The sequence below is a fragment of the Cervus elaphus genome, chromosome 10 (genome assembly GCF_910594005.1).
Source record: "Cervus elaphus chromosome 10, mCerEla1.1, whole genome shotgun sequence".
NCBI lineage: Eukaryota > Metazoa > Chordata > Mammalia > Artiodactyla > Cervidae > Cervus > Cervus elaphus.
This window is the reverse complement of record NC_057824.1, coordinates 32,683,259-32,699,208: the sequence shown is the minus strand read 5'-3', so window position 1 is coordinate 32,699,208 and position 15,950 is coordinate 32,683,259. Positions and strand designations below refer to the sequence as shown.

At 39.1% G+C, this 15,950-nt stretch overlaps 1 protein-coding gene across 3 annotated transcripts in view; it reads right to left on the bottom strand.

The window, feature by feature from the left end:
- ACSM3 (acyl-CoA synthetase medium chain family member 3) overlaps positions 1–15,950 on the bottom strand; it is an 82,358-nt gene that overhangs the window by 38,073 nt on the left and 28,335 nt on the right. For 2 of the 3 annotated variants that reach the window (XM_043914465.1, XM_043914467.1), the window contains exons 1-3: positions 13,452–13,609; positions 3,900–4,169; positions 2,894–3,104 (exon numbers count right to left, since the gene is read on the bottom strand). In XM_043914465.1, coding sequence (XP_043770400.1) covers positions 2,894–3,104; positions 3,900–4,100 — 412 coding nt within the window. In that variant the 5' untranslated portion in view covers positions 4,101–4,169; positions 13,452–13,609. Of the gene's footprint in view, positions 1–2,893; positions 3,105–3,899; positions 4,170–13,451; positions 13,610–15,950 lie in introns of those variants that run through there. The other variant, XM_043914466.1, reaches the window with a different exon arrangement.

The following is a 15,950-nucleotide window of genomic DNA, read 5'->3' as shown; positions in this document are numbered from 1 at the left end:
AGAATGTTCAAACTGCTGCACAATTGCACTCATCTCACACGCCAGCAAAGTAATGCCCCAAATTGTTTAAGCCAGGCTTCAACAGTATGTGAACCATGAACTTTCAGATAGTCAAGCTGGTTTTAGAAAAGGCAGAGGAACCAGAGATCAAATTGCCAATATCCATTCAGTTCAGTTCAGTCGCTCAGTCGTGTCCGACTCTTTGTGACCCCATGAACCACAGCACACCAGGCCTCCCTGTCCGTCACCAACTCCCAGAGTCCACCCAAACCCATGTACATTGAGTCGGTGATGCCATCCAACCATCTCATCCTCTGTCGTCCCCTTCTCCTCTTGCCCTCAATCTTTCCCAGCATCGGGGTCTTTTCAAATGAGTCAGCTCTTCGCATCAGGTGGCCAAAGTATTGGAGTTTCAGCTTCAGCATCTGTCCTTCCAATGAATATTCAAGACTGATTTCCTTTAGGATGTAATGGTTGGATCTCCTTGCAGTCCAAGAGACTCTCAAGAGTCTTCTCCAATACCACAGTTTAAAAGCATCAATTCTTCAGCGCTCAGATTTCTTTATAGTCCAACTCCACATCCATACATGACCACTGGAAAAACCATAGCCTTGACTAGACGGATCTTTGTTAACAAAGTAATGTCTCTGCTTTTTAATATGCTATCTAGGTTGGTCATAACTTTCCTTCCAAGGAGTATCTTTTAATTTCATGGCTGCAGTCACCATCTGCAGTGATTTTGGAGCCCAGAAAAATAAAGTCAGCCCCTGTTTCCACTGTTTCCCCATCTATCTGCCATGAAGTGATGGGACTGGATGCCATGGTCTTAGTTTTCTGAATGTTGAGCTTTAAGCCAACTTTTTCACTCTCCTCTTTCATTTTCATCAAGAGGCTGTTTAGTTCTTCTTCACTTTCTGCCATAAGGATGGTGTCATCTGCATATCTGAGGTTATTGATATTTCTCCAGACAATCTTGATTCCAGCTTGTGCTGCTTCCAGCCCAGCGTTTCTCATGATGTACTCTGCTTATAAGTTAAATAAGCAGGGTGACAATATACAGCCTTGATGTACTCCTTTTCCTATTTGGAACCAGTCTGTTGTTCCATGTCCAGTTCTAACTGTTGCTTCCTGACCTGTATACAGGCTTTTCAAGAGGCAGGTCAGGTGGTCTGTTATTCCTATCTCTTTCAGAATTTTCCACAGTTTATTGTGATTCACACAAAGGCTTTGGCATAGTCAATAAAGCAGACTATTGACTATGCCAAAGCCTTTGACTTTGTGGATCACCACAAACCGTGGAAAATTCTTAAAAAGATCCAAATACCAGACCACCTTACCTGCCTCTTGAGAAATTCATATGCTGATGGTGACTGCAGCCATGAAATTAAAAGACATTTGCTCCTTGGAAGAAAAGCTTTGATCAATCTAGACAGCATATTAAAAAGCAGAGACATTACTCTGCTAACAAAGGTCCATCTAGTCAAAGCTATGATTTTTCCAGTAGTCATGTATGGATATGAAAGTTGGACCATAAAGAAAGCTGAGTGACGAAGAATTGATACTTTGAATTATGGCATTGGAGAAGACTCTTGAGAGTCTCTTGGATGGCAAGGAGATCAAATCAGTCAATACTAAGGGAAGTCAGTCCTGAATATTCATTGGACAGACTGATGCTGAAACTGAAACTCTAATACTTTGGCCACCTGATGGGAACAACTGACTCATTAGAAAAGACCCTGATGCTTGGAATGATTGAAGGCAGGAGGAGAAGGGTACAACAGAGGATGAGATGGTTGGATGGCATCACTGACTCAATGGACATGAGTCTGAGCACGCTCCAGGAGTGATGGACAGGGAAGCCTGGCGTGCTGCAGTCCATGGGGTCGCAAAGAGTAGGACTCGACTGAGCGACTGAACTGAAGTGAAATGATGAGAATGACAGATTTATAAACAAATAGTATGCCCAGATAATACAGTACAGGTTAAATTAGAAACACATACTATGTCTTTAGGGGAGCCCAAGAAAGAAAGCACACAGACTGGGAGATCAGGGTGATGTTGCTGAGAAGGTGACATTAGAACTGAGACTTTTAAGTTTAATAGGAGTTGTCCAGGGGATTAGGTGTGAATGAAAGACTTTCTAAGCATAGGAAATAGTGTGCACAAAATCAAGGAGACAAGAAAAATCACAGACCTTATAGGAAACTATTTGAGATGGCTGAAGAGTAGGAGTGTGGGAAAATGAGAAAAACAAATGGAAGATAGCTAGAACCTTCCACAATTCACCTCAGATTTTATCTGGTAGGCAACAAACAGTTATTAAATACTATCAAGCAACAAAATAAAAAGATAACATGTGTGTTCTAGATCCACTCAGGAGATGGTAAAAATGAAGTGAGAAAAGGGAAGTTGGAGAAGAAGAGGAGGTACTTTGGAGCCACATAGGAAGTCAAATTTATAAGATGTAAGAACTGATTAGGTAGGAGGAGTCACAGATGCCTGGCTTAGGGCACTAGATGAATGGTAATTAACCATGAGAGGAATAAAGTTTTGATGCAAGAACTAGGATGGGTTCCTTGAGTTTGTGACTGATTGAGTTGCAGATGATTGTGGATCCTATAGGAGGAGAGAAGAAGTTGGTATATAGGTGTTTGATTGTTGATTGGTATTAACTTAAACGAATTTCATTATTAAAAAAAAAAAAACCCAACTCATAGTTAGGTCAAAAGATATGGCATGTTTCCAACACATTTCTAAGGTTCTTGAGAATATTACCATGTTGTGTATAGTTCTTCAAATAATTGGCCAAAATAAATGTCTCATGATTACTTAGATGTTTTGGAAAATCTCTCACCCACCATACTTTAAATATTGCAACGCCAAAACTACTAACCTGTGCGCAGACAGGCTATATTTGCAAGCCACCATTCAGGGATCCTGGGCAAAAGCAAAATTACTCGATCTCCCCTTTGCAGGCCACAGGCTTCTCTAAGTATATTTGCAAATTTCCTTGATAAAGATCCTAGTTCCTCAAAACTCCATCTCACTTCTTCTCCATTTCCGTTTATCCACCAGAAGGCTGGATTGGAAGGTCTCTTCCCAGCCTGAGGAAAGACAAACCAGTCACAGATTTAAAGGTGGTTATGCAGCTAAATTCTATTTCAACTGACTTAATGTAATATTTTCTCTGAAGAAAATTCACAGGTCTTTAGTTAGGACGTACTTGGAGTATTTGGGAGTAACTCTGGGGTCATTATTTCTAGATTTTGGGAGCCATGTCACTTCTTTCAGTACATGTGATTTCTCATTTAGCCTGATTATTTTCTTTCCACAAAGGTAGAATTCTTGCATCCCTTTATATTTCTCTCAATGCTCTTTGCCTCATTTCCTACCATTTTTTATTCTTGGGTTCACATTTCATTCTAATCCTTTATATTTATTTATTTTTAATATTTATTTATTTATTGGGCCACTTCAGGTCTTTGTTGTGGCGCACAGGATATTCACTGCAGCACATGGGATCTTTTGTTGTGGCCTGTGGCCAGCAGGCTTAGTTGCCCCACGACATGTGAGATCCATGTTCCCTGCTTTGGAAGGTGGATTCCCAACCACTGGACCAACAGGGAAGTCCCTACTCCTTTTTACTTTTTAAAAAATTAACCTATAATCATACATTTTTATAACCCAGACTTTTTCAACCATGGAACTCTTGATGGTGAACCAGATGTCCTATGCATTACAGGGTATTTAGCAGCACCCCTTAGCCTCCACCCATTAGCATACACCCTCCCCCAACTCATAACAACAAAAGTGTCTCCAGACATTGCCAAATGTCCCCTGGGGGAAAAAAAATCACTCTCAGTTAAGAAACTGCAGTCTGACTGGTCCTTGCTCCATACCTTTTCCATATTGGTCCATTGGTCCAGGACATCTTTGGCAAAGTTGAAATACTCTGGGATCTCTAGTTTAAAGTCCTGTTTCATGGATTCATAGTTGGAGAAATTCTGAGGGGTCACTGTTCTGTAATCTTTATGCAATGCTCTCATAGAGCCAGGAATTGCTAGGCACTGAAAATATTTGGCACAAAGTAATATCTTCATGGTGACAAGGGCTAACGTCAGTCTGGCTAAGTATTTTAGCACCCAGGATTTCTACAGACACCAATCCATCTAAAAGACAAGCAAAAAGACATACATTTGTTTCAGCCATATCCCCAAGCAGCTAAGTTTTATTATTATTAATTATCATAATGGTATATTTTCTGAGAACTCACTATGTCCCAAATACTGTGCTCAATGCTTCACTTACATACAATTTATCATTAAATCTTCAGAGTAACCCTGTGAAGTGGATGCTATTATCATCTCTGCAGATGGAGAATATGATGAGTAAGAGGTTGTCTCAGTCCTCTCTGGTTTAAACAACAGATAATTATTTTTCACAGTTCTGGAGGCTAGGGAGTCCTAGATCAAGGTGCTGGCTGGTTCAATTATCCCATGAGGTCTCTGTGCCTAGCTTGCAGATGGTTGCTGTCCCCCTGTGATCTCACATGATGGAGAGAGAGAGAACCCTGTTCTCTCTTCCTCTTCTTGGAAGATACTAATCCCATCAGGGGCCTCACTGTCATGACCTCATCTAAACCTAATTACCTACCAAAGGCCCTATCCCCAAATACCATCACATTGGAGGTCAAAGCTTTAACATAAGAACTGTTTTGAACTGGGATACAAACATTCAGTCTGTAACAGAGGCATTGATTGGATTTGAACCTAGAACTGTCTCATTCTAGCCCATTCTTCTGATGAATAAGGGCTAGTGCCTCCCATATACGTTTCTAAAAAAGAAAAGATCTGGGTCACCCAGTTACTCTCAATAAAGGCAAATAATTAAGCTTTTAATCTCTTTCATCTAAGGATTTCACAAGGAGTGTGGAAACGTTGAGAATTTTTAGCAATGGATAATCCATAGATGAAGAAACTGAGATAGCAAAGTACCAGTTACTCATGAAAGCACTGTCAAAGGTCCTCTAGTTTATAGACTATCATTCCCATGCTCCAGATAGGAGCGCACACTACCTCCAGGCTTGGAGCTGCATTTACCAGAGATATGAAAATAGTTTAGCCTTCTGTAGGAGGGGCCTCTCTGGGCCACCCAGCCCTCCCTCCTTCTGTGGGAAATCATTTGATCACAATGTCATTTATTTGGCTGAGGTCTCATAATTGAGACTATTTAAAAACAGTTTTAGGGATTAAGAGTTTTCTTCTGTATACTTTATGTAATCTTCTAAATTTCCTGCAATGAAACACTACTCTCACAATCATTAAATCATCATTTTTAGCTTCAATTCTAACTTTATGGTATGTAAGGCAGAGTAGCTGTGTGGAAGCATTTATGTATTGATATATTTCCAAACAATGATTAATAATGGATGCCAGCCATACATTTAACCCTAAATGGACCTGGCAATTGGGCATCATATTGTTGCACTCAATGCATCCTCATGGTTACTTAGTATAATGACTTATTATGATAATAAAGATATTAATTCAACAAATATTTCACTGAGATTTACTGTAAGCCAAGGAGCCAAGGAGACCTGGGTACTTCATCTGACCCTTTGATCTATTTGTGGGCAGACCTGACAAGGCAATGAGATTAAGCCCTTTGAGATCATCTGATTTAAACCTCCTCATTTTTCACCTGCAAAGAAAACAGGATCCCACAGAAGGGAAGCAACTTGCATTAATGTGATATGAGAATTAGAACTAGAATGTTGGTCTACAGATCAATGGAATTTCATTCAAGTAGTGTTTCTCAAACGTGGTTATATATATATATATGTATTTTTTTTTTTTTAGTTGGAGGCTAATTACTTCACAACATTTCAGTGGGTTTTGTCATACATTGATATGAATCAGCCATAGAGTTACACATATTCCCCATCCCGATCCCCCCTCCCACCTCCTTCTCCACCCGATTCCTCTGGGTCTTCCCAGTGCACCAGGCCCGAGCACTTGTCTCATGCATCCCACATGGGCTGGTGATCTGTTTCACCATAGATAATATACATGCTATTCTTTCGAAACATCCCACCCTCACATTCTCCCACAGAGTTCAAAAGTCTGTTCTGTACTTCTGTGTCTCTTTTTCTGTTTTGCATATAGGGTTATCGTTATCTTTCTAAATTCCATATATATGTGTTAGTATGCTGTAATGTTCTTTATCTTTCTGGCTTACTTCACTCTGTATAATGGGCTCCAGTTTCATCCATCTCATTTGAACTGATTCAAATGAATTCTTTTTAACGGCTGAGTAATATTCCATGGTGTATATGTACCACAGCTTCCTTATCCATTCATCTGCTGATGGGCATCTAGGTTGCTTCCGTGTCCTGGCTATTATAAACAGTGCTGTGATGAATACTGGGGTGCACGTGTCTCTTTCAGATCTGGTTTCCTCAGTGTGTATGCCCAGAAGTGGGATTGCTGGGTCATATGGCAGTTCTATTTCCATTTTTTAAGAAATATCCACACTGTTCTCCATAGTGGCTGTACTAGTTTGCATTCCCACCAACAGTGTAAGAGGGGTCCCTTTTCTCCACACCCTCTCCAGCATTTATTGCTTGTAGACTTTTGGATAGCAGCCATTCTGACTGGGGTGTATTGGTACCTCATTGTAGTTTTGATTTGCATTTCTCTAATAATGAGTGATGTTGAGCATCTTTTCATGTGTTTGTTAGCCATCTGTATGTCTTCTTTGGAGAAATGTCTGTTTAGTTCTTTGGCCCATTTTTTGATTGGGTCATTTATTTTTCTGGAATTGAGCTGCAGGAGTTGCTTGTATATTTTTGAGATTAATCCTTTGTCTGTTTCTTCATTTGCTATTATTTTCTCCCAATCTGAGGGCTGTCTTTTCACCTTACTTATAGTTTCCTTTGTAGTGCAAAAGCTTTTAAGTTTCATTAGGTCCCATTTGTTTAGTTTTGCTTTTATTTCCAATATTCTGGGAGGTGGGTCATAGAGGATCTTGCTGTGATTTATGTCGGAGAGTGTTTTGCCTATGTTCTCCTCTAGGAGTTTTATAGTTTCTGGTCTTACATTTAGATCTTTAATCCATTTTGAGTTTATTTTTGTGTATGGTGTTAGAAAGTGTTCTAGTTTCATTCTTTTACAAGTGGTTGACCAGTTTTCCCAGCACCACTTGTTAAAGAGGTTGTCTTTTTTCCATTGTATATCCTTGCCTCCTTTGTCAAAGATAAGGTGTCCATAGGTTCGTGGATTTATCTCTGGGCTTTCTATTCTGTTCCACTGATCTATATTTCTGTCTTTGTGCCAGTACCATACTGTCTTGATGACTGTGGCTTTGTAGTAGAGTCTGAAGTCAGGCAGGTTGATTCCTCCAGTTCCATTCTTCTTTCTCAAGATTACTTTGGCTATTCGAGGTTTTTTGTATTTCCATACAAATTGTGAAATTATTTGTTCTAGTTCTGTGAAAAATACCGTTGGTAGCTTGATAGGGATTGCATTGAATCTATAGATTGCTTTGGGTAGAATAGCCATTTTGACAATATTGATTCTTCCAATCCATGAACACGGTATGTTTCTCCATCTGTTTGTGTCCTCTTTGATTTCTTTCATCAGTGTTTTATAGTTTTCTATGTATAGGTCTTTTGTTTCTTTAGGTAGATATACTCCTAAGTATTTTATTCTTTTTGTTGCAATGGTGAATGGTATTGTTTCCTTAATTTCTCTTTCTGTTTTTTCATTGTTAGTATGTAGGAATGCAAGGGATTTCTGTGTGTTAATTTTATATTCTGCAACTTTACTATATTCATTGATTAGCTCTAGTAATTTTCTGGAAGAGTCTTTAGGGTTTTCTATGTAGAGGATCATGTCATCTGCAAACAGCGAGAGTTTCACTTCTTCTTTTCCTATATGGATTCCTTTTACTTCTTTTTCTGCTCTGATTGCTGTGGCCAAAACTTCCAACACTATGTTGAATAGTAGTGGTGACAGTGGGCACCCTTTTCTTGTCAAACCTGGTTATATATTTGAATCGTGAGGAAAGTTTTATAAATGTACGGATGCCTGAGTCTTAATTAAATCAGAATCTCTGGGGTTAGAGCCTGGGAATCATATTTTTAAAAATTTCCTCAGAGGATTCTGCTGTGCAACCAAGGCAGAGAGAGTCACTGATTTGGAGGTTATGATCCATGAACAATCAATATCAGCATCACCTGGAAACTTATTAGAAATACCCATTTTCAGACCCCAGTTTCACATTTTACCAATGAAGAGACTAGTAGGATCACCCTCAGAGAGTTGTCCCAAAGATTAAATGAGACAAAGTGCTTATCATGGTGTCTAGCATATTACTATCCTTTAGCTCAGGAGTCAGCAAACTTTTTCTGTACAGGGTCAAATAATAAATATTTTAGGCTTTGTGGACCATTTGGTCTCTCTTTCAACTGCTCCACTCAATTCTAGTTGAGATAGCAGCCACTGAAATACATAAATGAAGTCATAACTGTGTTACTAAAAGTACTAATTATGTCTCATCATGAATTGTTATTCCATTTTTTATTTTTCCAAATAGTTAAAAATGCAAAAATTATTCTTGGTTCACAAGTTGTACAAAAGCAAGTGGAGGGCTGGATTTAGCCCATGGGCCATAGTTTGCAAATCTTTGCACTAGAATGTAAAGTTTATGAGGGTATGGGCATTGTCTATTATGTTCATGGGAATTATAATAGCGTTTGGCCAGAGTAAGTGTTAAATAAATATCTGTTGAATGAATAAATGACTTCTTCAGAAGGCAGAGACTTTGCACACCATGGGTTTTTGGTTTTTTTTTTTTCCAATAACTCAAAACTGTCCAATGGGTTGCAAAGAGTCAGGCAGGACTGAGCGCGCACACACACACACACACACACACACACACATACAACACAGCAGAATTATAGTAGGCCTGAGAAGTGCCTCTCCTACTTTAACCAGAATTGTGTGACGACTAGCACTGTTCATGTGGCTAATTTAGATTAATTTAAATATTATTTGAAAATTAGTTCTTTAGCCACAGTAACTACATTTCATGGAGAAGGCACTGGCAACCCACTCCAGTACTCTTGCCTGGAAAATCCCATGGCTGGAGGAGCCTGGTAGGCTGCAGTCCATGGGGTCACGAAGAGTCAGACACAACTGTGCGACTTCACTTTCACTTTTCACTTTCACACATTGGAGAAGGAAATGGCAACCCACTCCGGTGTTCTTGCCTGGAGAATTCCAGGGATGGGGGAGCCTGGTGGCTGCCGTCTATGGGGTCACACAGGGTCGGACACGACTAAAGCAACTTAGCAGCAGCAGCAGCTACATTTCAAGTGCCTAATAGCCACATGTGGCCAGTGGCTATCATGCATATGTCAGTGCAGTCACAAAACATTTCTATCATTGCAGAAAATTCTTGTTGATAGTGCTAACCTATATTGATAATAGCTCAGAACTGGAGTGATATGAAACATTAATATACAGGAAACTTGAGAGGAAGTGTTCCCAGGATAAGATTTTTCTAAAAGTTCAGGTTTAGTAAATTATTAGTCATCATTTTCCCCTTGTCTGAAGCTGTGTGAGGAAAAGTGTTAACTATTAACCAGAGATCCCTTGGCAGTTCTCTTAGGCTCTAGAAGAGGCTGCATTTTGGAACAGAAATGAACCCCTGAATCTTCAAACATCATTCTGTTTGGCAGTGACGGTTGAGTGGAAGGAACAAACCTTCTCTCCGATTTGCTGGCAGGTTACATCCTGCACATTTTGCAGCTCTCTTCCTTCTTACAGAATTAATGTTTCCTTCAATGGGAAGGAAACAGTTAAGTAGTCAACACTAAGTTTTTGGCAACCTGGTTCCAGTATTCTTGCCTGAGAAATCCTATGGATAGAGAGACCTGGCAGCTACAGTCCGTTATGCCACAGACAGAGACTGAGCACAACAAACACTGCTTCTACTGTTATGACTTTGTTTTTAATTTTGGAGGATAATACCTTCAAATGATTTAAAAATTTATAAAAGGTACACAGTGAAAAATCTGCCTTCCACCCCATCACATAGCTGCCCAGTTTCAGTTCAGTTCAGTCGCTCCGTCGTGTCCAACTCTTTGCGAACTCATGGACTGCAGCACGCCAGGCCTCCCTGTCCATCACCAACTCCCGGAGCTTACCCAAAATCATGTCCATCGAGTTGGTGATGCCATCCAACTATCTCATCCTCTGTTGTCCCCTTCTCCTCCCACCATCAATCTTTTCCAGCATCAGGGTCCTTTCTACTGAGTAAGTCCGTGTTCCCATCAAGTGGCCAAAGTATTGGAGTTTCAGTTTCAGCATCAGTCCTTCCAGTGAACACTCAGGATTGATTTCCTTTAGGATAGACTGGTTGAATCTCCTTGCAGTCCAAGGGACTCTTAAAAGTCTTCTCCAACACCACAGTTCAAAAGCATCAATTCTTCGGCGCTCAGCTTTCTTCACAGCCCAACTCACATCCATATATGACCACTGGAAAAATCATAACTTTGACTAGATGGGCCTTTGTTGACCAAGTAATGTCTCTCCTTTTTAATATGCTCTCTAGGTTGATCATAACTTTCCTTCCAAGGAGGAAGCATCTTTTAATTTCATGGCTGCAGTTACCATCTGCAGTGATTTTGGAGCCCCCCCCCCCCCCCCAAAAAAAAGTCTCTCACTGCTTCCATTGTTTCCCCATCAATTTGCCATGAAGTGACAGGACTGGATGCCATGATCTTAGTTTTCCGAATGTTGACTTTCAAGCCTACTTTTTCACTCTACTCTTTCACTTTCATCAAGAGGCTCTTTAGTTCTTCTTCGCTTACTGCCATAAGGGTGGTGTCATCTGAATACCTGAGGTTATTGATATTTCTCCCAGTAATTCCAGCTTATGCTTCATCCAACCCAGCATTTCACATGATATATTCTGCATATAAGTTAAATAAACAGGGTGACAACCTTGACGTACTCCTTTCCCTATTTGGATCCAGTCTGTTGTTTCATGTCCAGTTCTAACTGTTGCTTCTTGACCTGCATACAGATTTCTCAGGAGGCAGGTCAGATGGTCTGATATTCCCATCTCTTGAAGAATTTTCCAGTTTGTTGTTATCCACACTGTCAAAGGCTTTGGCATAGTCAATAAAGCAGAAGTAGATGTTTTTCTGGAATTCTCTTGCTTTTTCAGTGATCCATCGGATGTTGGCAATTTGATCTCTGGTTCCTCTGCATTTTCTAAAACCAGCTTGAACATCTGGAAGTTCTTGATCCACATATTGTTGAAGCCAGGCTTGGAGAATTTTGAGCATTACTCTGCTAGCGTGTGAGATGAGTGCAATTGTGCAGTAGTTTGAACATTCTTTGGCATTGCCTTTCTTTGGGATTGGAATGAAAACTGGCTTTTCCAGTCCTCTGGCCACTGCTGAGTTTTCCAAATTTGCTGGCATATTGAGTGCAGCACTTTCACAGCATCATCTTTCAGGATTTGAAATAGTTCAACTGGAATTCCATCACCTCCACTAGCTTTGTTCATAGTGATGTTTCCTAAGGCCCACTTGACTTTGCATTCCAGGATGTCTGGCTCTAGGTGAGGGATCACACCATTGTGATTATCTGGGTCATGAAGATCTTTTTTGTATAGTTCTGTGTATTCTTGCCACCTCTTGTTAATATCTTCTGCTTCTGTTAGGTCCATATTATTCCTGTCCTTTATTGTGCCCATCTTTGCATGAAATCTTCCTTTGGTATCTGTAATTTTCTTGAAGAGATCTCTAGTCTTTCCCATTCTATTGTTTTCCTCTATTTCTTTGCACTGATCACTGAGGAAGACTTTCTTATCTCTCCTCGCTATTCTTTGGTACTCTGCATTCAAATGGGTATATCTTTCCTTTTCTCCTTTGCCTTTAGCTTCTTTTCTCTTCTCAGCTATTTGTAAGGCCTCCTCAAGACAACCATTTTGCATTTTTGCATTTCTTTTTCTTAGGGATGGTCTTGATCATCCCATCCTTATTCCCTCAGAAAACCTTATTATTAATTCTATGTATTTTTTCAAAGTTTCTTTATATATATCCAAGCAAATGACTATAGTTTCTTTTTTCTCCACCACTTTTACACCACATGTAGTCGAGAATACACACAATTTTGTCCATTATTATTATTATTTTTTTGGTAATACAACTTTGGAGTGTTTTCCATATCTGTGCACAGATCTTCCTTATTTTGCTTTTTTCTTTTAAATAGCTGTATGGCATTCCAGAACAGCTGTGATATAATATCTTAAGCCAGTCCCCTATCAATCTTCATTTGGACTGTTTTCATTATTTTGCAATTAAGGTGAAAATTTCAAACACTTTTCTGCACTGCATTCAGAATCCTTCAAACATATGTTGAAAAGAAAATTGGCCAGGCATTTGGAGCTTAAAATGGCCTAATCATTTTGTTCTACCAAAAAGAAAATCCCAACATCTTTATCATCAAAACTAAGACCACCTTTCCCCCAACAAAGTTCTTTTCCTGTCTTTTCAGTAATTTTAACTTTTCATAATGTCCATTTTCTAGGCTTTTAGTATTCTTTGTAGGTGATAGAGCTGAGATAAGTTTCCCAGTGTTGGCCTGGATTTTTATAATGAGCCATAGAAAACTCTTGTAATAAAGACAATACTACTTCTGGCCAGATGAACTTTTCAGGGTCTCATCCGCAGTGTAGCCTCTACATCCATATAAGCTGCAGTGCCAAGAGAGTTTTCACCACCCCACATCTCCATAACTATCTTTCCTATCAAGTAATCCAAGCAATAATGGTGGCTTGGCATATATAGCCTGAAAGCAAGGTAAAATCCCACTATTTTCCCCAACCTAACAAGATCCTGCCTTAAAACTTCTATACAGAGTTTTTAGATCTACGCTTGACCATGTAGCGGAGAAAAGTGGCCGCCCCCAGGTTATTTCCTTGAGTTCGCATGCATGTTTCCTAAAATTTCCGAGAAGAAGCTTGCATACTTCCTGGATGATGCAGAAGATGGAGTCTTATTTGCCACTGAGCAGGGCGGGGAGCTAAGTAGTACAGTGAAAAACTCAGCTGCTACTTGGACTCAATTGAATTTTTTTAAAAAACATTTTAAGAAATTAACAAATGAACATGGTTTTTTAAAAAATTAAATAGCATGTAAAGCTTAAAATGAAAAACTTAGCTGCTATGTTTATAGCCTTTTTTGTGTACATACTCCTGGTCACTTACTTGATAGTATTACACGACAACTGACAAATTCTGATAGAAACACCCCAGCTACCCAAGATTTCAGTGAGACCATTTTTTATTTGTTGGTCTTGTTTGCTATCTTTGTTTAAAAGTACATGTGCCAGCCCAGCAAACCTTACTTAGAAGACAGATAAGGTGGTACTCACTAAAGTGACAGATTCCGACACAGCTGGAGATGACGGCAGAGGCAGACTTAACTCCTAGAGGAGGATCTGAAACTTGAACTCTTGCATCTGCTTTGGTGGTGGTAATAACCAAAAGAGAATAGCCTGACAGTTGGAAGAGGTTAAATTATGCTCAGAAGCGTCTTGCTTGGATTGGTGAAGACAGTTCTGGAGGGAGGAGCAAACTTTCTGGGCTAAGTTTACACTGTAAGTTTACACAATCCCCTGAGGTTACTTATCCCTTTTATAGTTAATAATTTACACACACTACAGGCTTTTGCAGGAATAGGAAAATAATGTATTTGTTAGAGGGAAAATGTCCATGGAGTTGCTGGAGGGGTTAGTTTCATGAAGGGATTGAGGGAATTTTCTCTCAGCAGAAGGAAAGAAAAAAGGGTGAAAGAAAACAAAGGGGTTTTGAATAGAAAGGAAAGAAATTACAGTGTAGGTTGCTCTAGGTCTCAGTGAACCACTTGCTATGTTTATCTTTGGACCTGTTGAACCGGTCAGGACTAAGAATAAATAGTGTCAGCTTGCTCTTCTGTTTATATCCTTCAACACTTTCTAGTTCACGCCAAGTAAAAATTCAAGTCTTTACATGGACTACAAGAAACTGCATGATCTGGCACAGTGTCCTTTCTGACCCACTGCCCTCTCCTTTTCTCCCTCACTGCTTGCAGCCACATCAGCCCCCTTACTTTTCTTGTAACATACGTGTTCCAGCTTTTGGATCTCTGAACTTAAACAGTTCCCACTGCCTAGAACACTCTTCCCTGGACTATTGCCTTCACCAAATCCCTCTTTTATGAGATGTCCTCTCAAAGAGGTCTTCCCTTACCACATTTTCTAAAATAGCATCCCTCATTTTTGTCTCTTTACCCTGTTTTAACTTTTTACATCTCTTACTACCACCCTTACAAGTAAGCAATTCTTTTTTCCATGGATGTATCACTATCGTCTAGAACAGTTGGCAAATTTTAGGCATTCAATAAATATTTGATGGGAAAATGAAAAGATAAATGACTTGGTTACACACGACAAAAACCAAACCAAATTCACTTAAACAAAATGAGGAATTTATTTGTCCCTTTTTAGTTCTAGGAGTGTGTTGTTGTTATTGTTGATTTCTTGGGATTTTCCATGTAGATAATTATATCATCTGCAAGTAGGGACAGGTTTACTTCTTCCTTTCAGATCTATATGCCTTTTACTTCCCTTCTTGTCTTATTAGACTGCCTAGAATTTCCAGCCCTATGTTGACTATGAGTGTTGAGAGCAGACATCCCTGCCTTGTTCCTGATACTAATGGGAAAACATTCAGTTCTTTATGTTTAACTTGATAAAGAGCATCTACAAAAAATTTTTATCAAGTGTAGGAAATTCTGTGTATTCCTATTTTCCTGAGAGTTTTTATCATCAGTAAGGCTTGAATTTTGGCAAATGTCTTTTATGCATTAATTAATACCATCATGTGATTTTTCTTCTTTACCCTGTCAATAAGGTAGATTATGTTGATTGATTTTCAAATATTAAACAGCCTTGCTTCCGTGGAATAAAACTCACTTGGTCCTTTTGTATAATTATTTTCATATATTGCCAAATTCTATAGTTTATTTTTCTTGCCAAAGTTTAGAACTTTTTAACCATTCTTTGAATAAAGACCTGCCCTAGTTTTCTCAACTTCTGAAATTCTGATGACACAAATGTTACTTTTTTTTCTTAATGATAATACCACAGATCTCTGGGGCCCTGATACTTTTTTAATTATATGCATTTCAGGTATACAGCATTATAGTTCAGCATCTATATACACTACAGAATGATCACTACTACAAGCCTAGTTACCATCCATACAGCATACAGTTGAATTTTGCATTTCACCTACCCTAAACCCCCTTACCCTCTGGTAACCACTGTTTTATTCTCTGTGAGTTTTTCACTTATTTTATTTGTTGTATATTCCTGACCCAGGGATTGAACCCATGTCTTCTGCATTGCAGGCAGATTCTTTACCATCTGAGCCACCACGGAAGCGACGCATGCATGAATAAAAATCATATGGTATTTTTCATTCTGTCTGCCTTACGTTACTTAGCATAATGCCTCAAAGTCAATCCATGTTGTCACAAATAGCAGGATTACATTCCTTTCTATGATTGCGTGGTATTCTATTTAAACACACACACATATATGAACATATATATGTTTATCCATTATCTGTTACCTTCTTTTTCCATTTATCTGTCAATAAGCACTTAAGTTGTTTCCACATCTTTTCTGTTGTAAATAATTCTGCAATGAACATAGGGATGCATATATCTTTTCAAATTAGTGGGGGTTTTTGTTCTTCAGATAAACACCCAGAAGTAAAATAGCTGAATCATATGGTAGTTCTATTCATATTTTTTTGAAAAATCTCCATACTCTTTTCCATAAGACTGTACCCATAAAGTGTGTAAGAGGGTTGGTTCCCTTTCCTCC